Below are 13899 nucleotides of genomic sequence, written 5' to 3'. Positions count from 1 at the left end.
CTTACAGACATTAAAATAAGGTAATATTATAAACAACTTTATGCCAGTAAATTAGACAATTTATATGAAATGGAAAAATTCCTTGAAAGACACAATTTGCCAAAACTGACACAAGAAATTTAAAAACTAGAATAGCCGAATTTCTGTTAAGGGTCCTCAGCCCCCAATCCCTCTCCTTTGACCTGCTTTGTGATACCGGATCTGAGTCCTGTAAACATTTCTCTTGCCGGATAGCCTAGAGGGTACTGGAGGGACATCGCACGAGGAAGGAGCTTATTTGTCCTTGTTCCAGTGTGCTTTTTTCTTCTTGCTTCTGTGATATGTGGCTGCTAGCACCACGTGGGACACCCAGTGATGCACTACTTCCAGTGAGGGCTGGAACAACCAGTGGTACTTACCCTCCAGTGATTTCCACCAACACCCCAGGTGGTTTCCCAGAGAGTATCACCAGCACCACAAAGGCTAACTTTCTAGGGAGTTTCAGCAGCACCCCAGGAGGAAGCTTCCCAATGCATCTCAAACACACCCCAGAAGGCAGTTTCCCGCTTGCCAGCTCCAGCAGGCATGATGTCAGCAAACTTTTATGCCGTTCCCAGTGCCACAGCCACACCATCTCCAACAAGATCTGAGTCTCAGCTTTGTAAGGAAGCCTCTTCCAAATTTTCTCCTTCCTTGAGTGCTCTGCCCCAGCCAAGGAAGTAGCCAGTCTCTATATCTGCTATTTCTGTGTTCTTTAAAGTTCTCTTTACCCCTTAGTAGTTAATCCTGTTACTAGTTAATAACACTTTTTAAGTTTTTCCTGGTGTGGCTTCTGTCTCCCTACTGGACCTGATACAACTGGTGAATTCTATCTAAAATTTAAGACTCTCACAAACTCTTTCAGAAAATAAAAGAGGAGAGGAAGGAACACTTCCCAACTGATTTTCCAAGGCATCATCCTGTTATCAAAACCAGACAAAGACATTACAAGAACAACAACTTGGCCAATATTCTGCATAGACACAAAAACCCTTAATCAAATAAGGGCAAAATGAATCTGCTAATATATAAACAGGATAATAAACCCCACGTGGTCATCACATATCTTAGATATGCAAAGTTGTTTTAATATTTAAAAATCAAACAATGTAATATATACCAACTTAGTAAAGGAGAAAAATCATATAACTATCTCATTAGGTATAGAAAAAGCCTTTAACAAATTCAACCTCTATTCATAATAAAAATTCTCAGCAAATTGGAAATAGAAGGTAACTTTCCCTAGATAAAGCAAATCTACAAAAAACTTCATAGCTAATGTGACACTTAATGGCGAAAGACACTTTCCCCCTAAGATCAGGAACAAGGCAAGGATATCTGCTCTTCCCACTTCCTCCGTACATTGTACTGGAAGTCCCGACCAGTGCAACCATGTCAGAAATAAAGCAGACACATTGGAAAGGAAGAAGTAAAACCAACTGTACTCACAGATGACATTACTGTGTATGTAGAAAATCCTAAAGAATTTACAAAAAAAAAAAGCTGGTAGAATAAGGGAATTTAGCAATGGAGTAGCATTGCAGGTCAACATAAGAAAAGCAGCTGTATTTCGACATATGTGCAACAAATAGCTGAAAAATTAAATTAAAAAAAACACCATTTACAATAGCATTAAATATACATAAAATATTTAAGGATAAATTTAATAAAATACATGCAAAACCTGTACATTGAAAACTACATAAATTGCTGAGAGAAATTATGGAAAGCCTAAAAACATGGAGATGTAACATGATCATGGATTGAAAGGTCGATATTAAGATATCCATTCTCCCTAAATTTATCTGTAATTTCAACGTAATCCCAATCAAAACTTCAGAAAGCTCTTTGCAGAAATATATAAGGTGAGTCTAAAATTTATATGGAAATGTAAAAGACCTAGATTAGTCAAAACAATTTTGAAGAACAAAATTAGAGGATTTAAACTGAGTTCAAAGTTTACTATCAAGCTTCAATAATGAAGACAGTGCACTATTTGCCTAAAGATAGACATATAGATCAAAAGAACAGAATAGAGAATTTATTTCTGGATGTACACATATATAATCAATTGATTTTTGACAAAGAATGTTCTTTTTTCAACAAATGATGCTGGAAAAACTGAATATCCATACAGGAAAAAAAAATGAACCTCAATCCTCACCTCTCATTGTCACATATAAAAAGGAATACAACATAGATCACAGGCCTGAATGTAAAAGCTAAAAGTATAACCCTTCTAGAAGAAAACAAAGGAGAAAATCCTTGTGAACTTGGGGTAGACAATGATTTCTTAGGACACAAAAAAACACCCACCATAAATGGAAAAAATGATAAATTGGACTTCCAAATTAAATTTTTGTACTCTTCAAAAGATACAGACTTGGAGAAAATAATTTGCAGAACATATACGTGATTTTAAAAAAATGAAACTTGCATCTGGAACATATAAAGAGCTCCAACAACTCAATAATACGACCGACAACCCTATTTTTTAAATGAGCAACAGATTTAAACAGACATTTCACAAAAGAAAACATACGAATGACAAATAAGCCCATGAAAATATCCTGAACATCTGATGCACCTACTACACATCCCCAAGAAAGAGTTAAAATTAGAAAGAATAACAATATGAAGCACCGACAAGAATGTGGAGCAACTGAAACTCTCAAACATTGCTGATGGGAGTGCAAAATCATACAATCATTTTGGAAAACATTTTGGCAGTTTCCTATAAAGTAAAACATACACTTCCCAAAAGGTCCAGCCATTTCACTCTTTGGTATTTACCCAGAAGAAATGAAAACATATGTCCACACAAAGATTGGTACACAAATGTTCATAACAGTTTTATTTGTAATACCAAAAACTGGAGGGAACAAATTGTAGTATATCCATACAATGGAATACTCTTTGAAATAAGGAGCAAACCACTGACATACAGAGTAACACGGACAAATCTCAAAAGCATTATGCTGAATGAAAGAACCATTCACGAAAGAGTACATAGTGTATGATGCCACTTTTAACATGTTTTGAAACAAAGAAAACTTACAATAGTGATAGAAATCAGATCAATGGTTGCCTGAGACGGAGTGGGTGGGGGGAGAGGAAATGACTGCACAGGGGTACAAGAGAACTTCCTGGGGTGATGGAAATGTTTGATATCTCGGTTGGAGTGTTGGTTACATGGGTATATGCATTTCTCAAGACTCATTGAACTGTACACTTAAAACGGGAACATTTTATTGTATGTAAATTATACCTCCATGAAGTTAATTTTAAAAAAATATGTAGAGACCTGAAGTGGAAATCACTTCGACTTGGTTTTAATTTAAAAATTTTCTCTGTAATCTGATTTATTCTAATATCTAGCTTCTTGTCTTTAATAGTAATACAAAACTTCATGTCAGTTTAGTCTATGTTAAACCATTACAAATTCCAAATATAAGAATTAGTTCAATGAAGTTCATTATAAAGAATTCCAGAATTAACTTTATCCACATGAATAATTAAGTTGTTTCTAGGAGGTCCACTAACCCTTAGATACAAATTATACTGCATGAGAAATATGCTTATCATACTTAAATATAAACATATTGATACTTTAATGAAATAAATGCATGGAACCACACAAAATATTAGAGGATGACCCAATTCTATGAACTAACAAAAGGCTAAGTGTTCCCCTTCTTCCCCGCACAAGGAAATAAAAGAATTCATTAGCTATTTTAGTCTGTTACCAGTACCACATGAGCAGACAGACCAGGAAAAGCACAATGAAATGACATACAAGAAAATTGCGACAATTTAACTTTAGACCCATTTACAGCATTGGCTATGTGGGATTTTCTTCCTCCTTCCAGCCACCTGGGAAAATGTTCTCAGAGAGTTATAAGCGTTACAAGAGTAAAAGTTGGATCCAAAAGAATTAAAAAATGCAGATAACCCAATTAAATCTGCTAATATTTATTATTGCAGAAATAGTTTCAGAGGTAGTTTATTAATGACGCATTTTTCAAATCATCGTATCTATATTCAAAAGCATCATCTTAAAAAGGAAAAGAAAAACTATGTTTTAGAGGTTAAGGATAACACGTTGAAATGGTTTTCAAAAAGCAGCACTTCCAGTGTTCTTCAGCTTCCTATCATGGCAGCGTTTTCTTCAGACAAGGACATCAACTCACTCAAACACACAGTCAGCGTTAATAAATACATCTCAGTGACGATCAACTTATTGCCATCTGCATGATCACTTGCAAATAAGATGAAAAAGAGGTACCTCAGCATTAACACCAAGGCTTCAGGTCTGAGCCACGGAAACCACTTCCAAGGAGAGGACCAATGTATGGTTTGAATTTAAGGGACAACTCAGGTAATGGTAACGATTCATCTGCTTCCCCTTGGAATTAGTTCTAAAAAACTCTTCCAGCAGATCAAGCAAAAATATATTTTTCTCTTCATTTACTCTTCATTATTTTTAGCCTCCAAAAGGCTCATACACTGCTCCATCAAAACAAGAATTGGCTCTGAACCAAAACCAAACAGCAAGAAAGAAAATCCCAAGAATGTTCTACGGTGCTCTGTATTAGCCTGTGGCTTCCACATAAAAGTTGTCAAATTGTGCAAATTCGAAGAAGTGAGTTCCAATCGCAGCCCAGCCATTCTTTGGGAAATTCACAGGGACGTTTGTCCAGAGAGACTTGCCATTCAACATGCCAGAGGAGAAATGACCCTGGAGGAGAGAGAAATGCACCCCTTGAAGACATATGAAAATGATTCTCTGAAGTCTGTTTCTCAATAACTTATGGCCCACCTACTTAGTGGAGCAAATATCCTTCTCGCTTAAGACTTACCACAGCAAAATACAATTCCACAAGTTTGAGCAAAAGTTTGAAACACAGGAAAAATTTTCTCAGAGGAAATTCCTATGTACTTAATGTAAATAGTTTCCAAGGCACATACCTCAATATGTCTTTGTATCCACCAAAATGTAAAACCAACAGAAATATAAAACTTTTCATAACATTATTATAAAATTCTAGACAAAAGCCCACTAAAATGAAAAACATTTATATTTACAAGTAGTTGCATACACATGTGTTGTGGCTAACAGCCACCAGCTCTTCAGACATGATGGCTGGAGCCAAAACGTTCACCTCTGCCTCATTGTTTAATTAAGGTCTTTGTTAAGGAACCTTACCCCAGCCATTGCTTTGTCCCCACGTACAGAAAATCACTTCAAAGTCATTTGGCAAGAGGGGCCCGGGGAGGGGGTGGGGTGGAGAATGGGAGTAGCCATAGAAACGACTTACTGGTCACTGACAGAGAAAGATAAAAATAATGTCTTCCACAGATGGCCACCATTCCTACTTAGCTACGTGCCTGGCACACGGTGAACAACAGATGTTCGCTCTGATTATCATTATTACAGCACGCTTATGCGTGTATACTCACAGCACACAATTACAGCTAAACACTTAAAACTGGCTAATTTCAAAGGGTGAAGAGCTAAAGATCCAGAGTACTAGGCCAAGAACCAAAATGAAACCTGTTCTTAAGTCACAGAATTATAACGCCGTGGGCCTTAACTTAGTTCTTTTATTTTACGGACGGAAATACTGAGATTTCACAAGATTAAAACTCAAAGTCACAGACTGACTAGCAGCGCTAAGACTTGAATCCAAGTTGTCCAACTCCACATTCAGCACCACATACATTCCTCTTACGACACACCTGCACAGCTATCTTCAGCTCTAACCGTGCTTACCGAGCATCTTCTTCCACTTAGGACATAGTGAATATTAACACTGAGCCACGGGACTCACAGACGCAAATCATATGAAGCACAAAACCCGTCTACCTTATCTCCTCCTCCCCCGCTCCTCATTCCCCAGGAGTCAGCCAGCCTGGCCTCCTGGATGCTCCTCACACGACGCCAGTCACAGAAGTGCCCTCTGCTCAGGCTGCTCTTCCCATCATTCAGGTCCCAGCTCAGACGTCAGCAACTCCTAGAGGTCTTCCCTGACCTCTCTATCTAAACAATCTGGGCAGGGGAGCTACTTTATCTCACTACCCTATTTTTCCTTCATGATTTTATTTCTTTATTTATTTACAACTTTACTGTCTTAGAACAGGAGTCAGCCAACTATGACCCACAGACCAGCCATCTATTTTTATAAATAAAATTTTACAGGAACACAGACACACCCATTCATTTGCCTACTGTCTGTGGCTGCTTTCTCACTACAAGAGCGGAGTGGAGCAGCTGCAGCACAGACCACATGGCTCACACAGCCTAAAATATTTACTCTCTGGCCCTTGACAGAAAAAGTGTGCTGACCCCTGTCCTAGAAGAATATAGGCTCCAAGAGAGCAGGAACCTTGTCTGTGTTGTTCCCTGTTGTATTCCTAGCACTTAGAAAAGTGCATATAATAGATGCTTAATAAAAATGTGTCGAATGAAAGAATAAAAAATAGTTAACCCTAAAACAACCTTGGAAGTTATCTCCATTTTACAGGAAATGGAGCTCAAGGAAACAGAAGCTCACAGAGCTGTGAAGAACTTGCTGGAAGTCTCAGTAGGTGTCAGCAAGGAAATATGAGTTGGTTCCAAACATGCCTGGTTCCAAATACGCCTGCTCCTAAAAATATTATCTTGATTCATTAAGTGCTTACCACATATCGGGTACTGTACCAAACTTGCACATATATGATCTCATGCGATCTTTATAAGAAGGGTGGTCGTCATGGTCTTATGGATGGGAAAACAGAAGCTGAGCAATATAGAATAGTTGCAAACGGAACATAGTAGACTTCAAAGTCTACCGTGCTAACCACCATGCAACAGTGCTGAGGGCGTAGCACCTGACGTGTGCTGAGAAGAATCTAAAAATGGCCAGTGTTAAAATGAGAACATCCTCACATTAGCTGTAATTGGGAAAATGGACATCATAGAAGATGGTGTTGTTTTGTTTTGTTTTGTTTTCATTTATGCAGCAAATATTTATACGCCAAATGCTGTTTAATGCACTGGGAATTTAGGATGAACAAGAAAGGCAAGGTCCCTGCTCTTATGGAGCTTACATTCTAGTAGAAGGAGACACACACACAATAAATAAGAGGTAAGGGATAAGTGGCATGCGAAGAATTAAAACAGATTGATGTGGTGATGGGTGCCTGAGAGATACTTTAGACTGCAGAGTTGGAGAAAGACTCTCAGAGGATGCGCATAGAGTTGAGATGCAAGGGAGTAGCAGAATGCTCATAGTTGATGGAACAAGAAATAATGGGGCTGGGGAAAGAGTGGGTATAAGTCAGCAAAAGCCCCATCCATCCCAGTGGCAAGATCAGAGCTAACTTCTGAAAGTAATAAATCACACTGTATTAAAGAGATACCAGAAGAAACAGCTAGAATAGTTCAGAGTGGCTGATCAGAGGGACAGAACAAGCATGGGGTCAGGAGGAAGGAACGAGCAGTGAGGCAGGAGGCAGCTCCTTTTTTATTGTTTTCAATAAGCCCTTTTGATTTTTTTAACCACGTATGCAAAGTACCTGAAAAAAAATTAAGGAAATTTATTCTTTAAATCCCATTCACGATTTCAAAAAATTCATAAAATTACTAAAAATAAGCTTACTGAGAAATGTGCACGAACTACAAAAATAAAGCTGAAGGACATAGTGGGAGATCTTAATAAATGGTGAGATGCAGTACATTCTTGTTCCAGGTTCTTGCATGGGAAAACATATTATTCTAAAAGAAATGTTACTTTTGCCCAAATTCATGTATAAATTCAGTGTAATACTGGCAGCATTTTTCATGGAATTCAAAAGATGTTTTAAAAATTCAAATAGAAGAGTAAATATACTAGAATAGCAAAGATAATTTTGAAAAAGAAAGAATGAAGAACTTGCCCACCAATATCCACTGACTCATTCAACAAGTGGTCACTGGGCTCATGCCCCAACAGTGGGCGTCCCAGGCACTTTCTAGGTGCTGGAGCCAGCAGCGAATAACACAGACAGAGGCCTGATTAAAGGAGCTATGTTCTAGTGAAGGGAGCAGGACAAACACATAAACGATCCACAGAAGATGTATGATGCCAGGAGGTAATAAGAGCTTTGGAGAAAAATCAAGAAAGGGGAGAGCGACAGAGTGTGAGGTACAGTGCTATTTTATGTAAGGCGGTCAGGAAAGAACTCTGAAGGAGGTAAAGATGTTAACTACGCAATCAAACATTTTAGAAAGCTACCAAAATTTAGAGTGTGATATTGGATAATGATAGACAAAGCAATATAAAGAGCAGAGAAAAGTTCAGAAACAAGCCTATGCACATGTGATGATCTGTTACATCAAATACACGGCCTTTAAATCAAGGACTATCTATGTAATAAATGATGACGGCTATCCATTTGTTTAAAAAAAATTATATTGGGCTCTTCTCCCTACAATTCACAAATAAATTCCAGATGGATTAAAGACTTAAACATTAATAAAAATCCTAAACATTGTTCAGTTTGGGGGAAAAAATGTTCCTAACCTTGAGAAAGGGGAAGGTCTTTTTAAATAAAACATAAAAGCCATGGAAAAAAAAGTGAAATATTTGATGGTACCAAAATTTAAAATTTCTATTCATGAAACATACCATAAGCAAAATTAAAATACACACAACAGCACAGAAGAAAATATTTGTGACATAGATAACACACAATGGGTTACTAACCAAAATACATAATAAATTCATATAAATCCATCAGGATAAGACAACACAATAGGAAAATGAGGAAAGAGTGGGAACAGGTAACCTCAGAGAAGAGAAAATACAAATAGCCAATAAACATAAGAAGATGTGAAACCTTCTTAATTATCAAGGAAATACAAATCATGTCTATTAGCTTAAAAAAAACATTTAAAAATCAATAATATCAAATATTATTATATTATTTATAACTGCTATAAAAATTGAAGTACAGTTTGGCTAGCAATAGGGTAGCATCCGTTAAAATTTAAAATGCAATTCCACTTCTAAATATCTGCCTAAACAAATGACAGCACACGTGCACCCCAAGAGGCACGTAAAAGATCCCGCCCCCCCATCTGTAAGTAAAGCCAGCCCTCACCTGCTCAGTTCACTGTAAAAGGGAAGAGCTGAAAACAAAGTTATGCCCATCAAGTGTAGTCTAGTTAAATAAACTATGCTACCCCCAAACCAGATATTCAATATATATTGTTACTGCCTGAAAATTAGTATTGTCATTTTTGGTGGTTGGGTAAGAGAAGAGAACAAGTTCAAAAAGTTATCTGAATTCCATTTTTAATCTCTACTGTAACCTAAACAAAATTATGACAGGATCATCTTGGCAGAAGGCAGTATATTAAACAGAAGAATTTCTCTACACAACCTCCCTTGGAAGCATGTCAATCAATAACTCATGATCAACCAATGAGTGACAAATAGTTTTAGCTGTCCATGATATTACAATTAATCTGGTATCTTCTCTGACAAAACATTCATGGAAACCAACTTCTAAAATAGTGTGCTTATAGCTGAAAACTGAATTATTCTCATCCATCAAAAATAAATTTATGTGAGTTTGCTTATATCTATAAGCTCCAATTATAACCTTAGCTCAAAAAAGCTGAAAAAAAATAGTTCAATTATTGACTTTATCTATCACTCCTGAGTTTAAAAAACAAAAACAAAATTAAAAAAAAATAGTGGGGTGATAAAGTCAACTGCTGATGGTTCTCACGTGGGCTTACCCAGACACACACTATCATCCTTGGGACTGGTGGTTTGCTGGTATCATGCAGATTCTCTGCCTATTTCCATTATTTATCACACTTTCCCTCTCTCATTTGATAACAGAAAATTCTAGAAAGGCTCAAGAAAAGATTTTTACCTCCAGGCATTCTGAGCAGCAATACTTACCTTAATAGATAAAGTGAGTGTATACCATTTTTTTGCTGTAACATCAGCATGTCCTAAAGCATATATGATCCATCCAGCTGTAACACAAAAAGATTACCCTAATTGATATTTTTTTAAAACCTATATCACACAATCACATATCTCAGTGGGGGTTCTCAGCTGGCATTTGTGTGCAGTACAGTGAGCCTTAATAAAGATCTACATTTCCAGATCTACAATTGATTTGAAACAAAACATCCTTCATTCAGACACACATTCCACAAGCTTGTATTGAGACCCTGCTCTGAGTCATATACTATATGTGAGCTCATAAGAGAAGCAGTGAAATCAACTTACAAACCAACCAGAGTGTATAATGCGTTAGCATCTATAGTTCAGGTATACATTTATACCTGATTGGACTGAATATGGAGGATAAGAAGGAGTAATCAAAGGCAACCACAAGATTTCCAGCTAGCGTCACTGGTTACACGGTAATAGCATTCACTGAGAATTAGAGAAAATAATGAGTTCAGTTTTGAATGTCTTATATTTGAATGCCTGAGAAAAACTCTGGATGAGATGTCGAGTGGGCAGTTTAAAACACAGAGCAGTGGGGACGGAAGATACAGATTTAAATTCCTAGTTCCAGTTCTGTCGCTAACTCATTTTGAGACCGTGGACAAATCCATTAACCTCTGACTCTCTGTTTTGGATTGGAAAATCAGGGAGGTACCTTCTAGATCGGTCATGCTATTATTATGCAATTGCTACTCTAATGGCCTCACTACCCACTCCCTCTTTAACTTTTATTTTATTTATGGAGCCCTCTTCACCTTAGAAAAAGGCAAAGAGCAGCAAACTGTAGGAGAGATTTTTATTAATGCAGGAAGGAAGTCAAGAGACCAAGAATCAAGAAGAGTCACCACCAATAAGGTCTAGTTTCAACAGAGCGGTGTGTGCCAAAACCAAAGCGAACTGGATGGAATTCAACTTGAACATCTTCTAAGCACCTATTCTGGATAAAATACTATTCTACATAAGACGAGGGCTGTTAAGATGAATGAGAAAAATCAAGCAGTTTTCAAGTTATTAACTAAATTAGGAAATAAAATTTCTCCATGTTAAGCAGATCAGTCCCTCTCTCTATATTTCCATAATCACAGTACCAACACTCTTATAGTCTTGCTTTTATTTATAGTATTTCCTGAGCATTGTCTCCCTACTCTCTCTCTCCTTCTCACCTCACCCCAGCCTCTGCAAATCCTACCCTGACAGCCTAGCTCAACTCTACAATACTCAAAAAATCTTTGTACAATTTTCTGTTTTACTGAGCTGCCTCTCTCTGTACTAATTAAGTAACTCTATAATTTTGAATTGTTTGGTCTTTGCTTATGTGTGTTGAATCTCTTCCCAATTAGACATCCAAGCGCCTTGAAGTAAAGCTCTTTCATTACCCCCATAAAGTAACAAGCAGATGCTCACTGTAACATATTCCATAGTAAGTCATGTGCTGCAGAAGAAGTCACTTACCTAGATCACCTGTAACTCTGTAGGTTCCATTTGCAAAAATCCAGAAGAAAACTCCTCTGGCACTTCTAATCAAGATACCACCTTTACTCACTCTCCCCGCAATGAACACGCCTCCTGTCTCAGGGGTCTCTATGTAAACATCACACTTTATAGTCACATTGGACCTGCAGAATGAAACTGTTGGTTAGTGCTTTTAATTATGCCATTCCGAACGTAGCACAAACATGTCATTTCACAGCCACATGCTTCCAAACTTCTAATTGAAGTGAGTATGTGATTTCCCAAGTCTGTGCTTGCAGCAGGAATGGGCTTCAAGAATCTTCATTGACAACAGTTTTAAATTTAATGTGACTAAAGTCAAGTCATTTCATTGCCTCTTTTAATGAGTTACTGGAAAATAATATTTACTGTTTTTAAGTTTCTTAAGAACTTATTTCTTGTCTCTCTATAATAAAACAACTTCTCATCCTAAGAATATAATATTAAAAGGAGCCATTTTTTTCTAGGAGTACATAAAAGGTAAGTTTCCACGCAATTCTAATCAAAAAGGTTTATGAAATTTCCATCAGTAAAGAGAAGCAGTGAAGGCTATTAGGAGCCTCTGGGAGAAAATAAGCTACTCTGGGGCTAATTTTTACATTTAATACTAACAAGACTTAAAAACTCCAGAAGAAAGATCTAAAATTATTTCTCTGCAAAGACAGTCAACATTATGTTGACTCTATCACAGGGGTTTTCAAGTTTGAGCAGCACCGAAATTGCCTGGGGGGCTCGTTAAATGTTTAACCCCCATGGTGTCTGACTCAGTAGGTCTAGGATGGGTCCTTGAATCTGCATGTCTAAGAAATTCCCAAGTGATGCAGATGCTGCTGGTCCTGGAATTCCACTTTGAGAAACATTTTCCCCTACGGAGCATCTCTGTCTATATAGAGGCAGTAAAACTCTGGTTCTGGGATCGCTGATTGACAGGAGTATATCAAAGGAGGGGAAAGATTCAGCCAACCAGGAACTACCAGAGCTTTAACAACGAGCCCTCCTCCAGGCTTCCTTTTACAAATGCTACTCGATACCTTCTGCAATGATGCAACCACCCCAAACCAACATGATCTCTGAAAATAATTCACCTCCTACTCCAAATCTAACTGCAAATGGGAAAGAAAGAAAGCCTGCACAGAGCCAAGTAGTAAATCAAGCAATTTATCTAAAACAAAACTCAGAATGCCAAGAAATATATTTTGGAAATAGGGGGAAATTGCATCTAGAATTATGTGGCTTTTAGTGACGTCAGCATCATGGCGGAGTTAGCTTTCCCATAAACTCTTCCTCCATAAGATACAACCAAAGGGACAGTCACAGACCAACAACGGACTCCGAGACAGCAAAAAGGAAGATCGGAAAGATCCACACTGCCGCACATCTGAGAGTGGACGTGCTGGGGCACCCGGAGGAAGTGGGGAGAGGTAAGAAGAAATCCTCTCCCTCCCCATCAGATCAGCGATCCAGGTCAGCGCGGCTCCTAGAGAGGGGGGAGGGGCAGCCCTCTGCGGGGAAAACGTAGCTCTTTGGGCTCTCTCAGCCAGTGGGAAACTCCCACACAGAGGACTCAGAACTGCTGCAGGGGTGCCATCAACATCTGAGCACCCCAGGAGAGTGGATAATGAGGGACGAGCGAGAAGCCCCCGACGCCAGGGACCCAGAGGGCAAAAGAGAGAGCCCTCCCCCTCCCTGCATGCCCAACACTGCAGCTCAGCTGACCAGACCAGACAGAGTAGCCAGCCGATTGCAGCGAGCAGCTGGGGCAGAGTGCAGGGGGCTCAGATTACACAGCCCTTAACCCCCACACAGTGGCGGCAGATGGAACTGCAATCAGATATTTCCAGGATGAGGAAAAACAAAGCGAATACAGAAACCACAATGCAAAAGTACATGAAATCACCAGACCAGAAGGAAAATGACAAGTACCCAGAAACCAACCCTGAAGGCACAGAAATCCATAACCTAAACAACAGAGATTTCAAAATAGCTATCATAAAAAAACTCAACAAAATACAAGATAACACAGACAAACAATTCAATGAGATAAGGAATTTCTTCACAAAAGAGATTGAAATCCTAAAGAAAAACCAATCAGTACTGATGGAGATGAAGAATACAATGGAGGAGATAAAGGAGAATCTGGAATCTTTAAAGAACAGAACTGACAATATGGAGGAAAGAATTAGCATTATAGAGGATAGGAATACAGATATGCTCCAGATGGAAGAGGAGAGAGAACTAAGACTAAAGAGAAATGAAGAAAGTCTCCAAGAAATATCCGACTCTGTTAAGAAATGTAACATAAGAATTAAAGGTATTCCTGAGGGAGAAGAGAGGGAAAGAGGAACAGAGAGCCTACTCAAGGAAATAATAGCTGAGAACTTCCCAAATCTGGGGA

The 13899-nt window shown here is 38.2% G+C and overlaps 1 protein-coding gene across 2 annotated transcripts in view; it reads right to left on the bottom strand.

Moving 5' to 3' along the window:
* Positions 1 to 2845: 2845 nt before the first annotated feature.
* GALC (galactosylceramidase) overlaps positions 2846 to 13899 on the bottom strand; it is a 61742-nt gene continuing 50688 nt past the window's right edge. For both annotated transcript variants that reach the window (XM_004426427.3, XM_014784471.2), the window contains 3 exons: positions 11466 to 11629; positions 9954 to 10030; positions 2846 to 4756 (listed from right to left, as the gene is read on the bottom strand). In XM_004426427.3, coding sequence (XP_004426484.2) covers positions 4610 to 4756; positions 9954 to 10030; positions 11466 to 11629 — 388 coding nt within the window. In that variant the 3' untranslated portion in view covers positions 2846 to 4609. The remainder of the gene's footprint in view (positions 4757 to 9953; positions 10031 to 11465; positions 11630 to 13899) is intronic.

This window comes from Ceratotherium simum, chromosome 24 (assembly GCF_057802395.1).
Source record: "Ceratotherium simum simum isolate JZ-2026a chromosome 24, ASM5780239v1, whole genome shotgun sequence".
In the NCBI taxonomy this organism is placed as follows: Eukaryota; Metazoa; Chordata; class Mammalia; order Perissodactyla; family Rhinocerotidae; genus Ceratotherium; species Ceratotherium simum.
The sequence above is the reverse complement of the archived record's forward strand: the minus strand, read 5'-3'. Positions and strand labels throughout refer to the sequence as shown.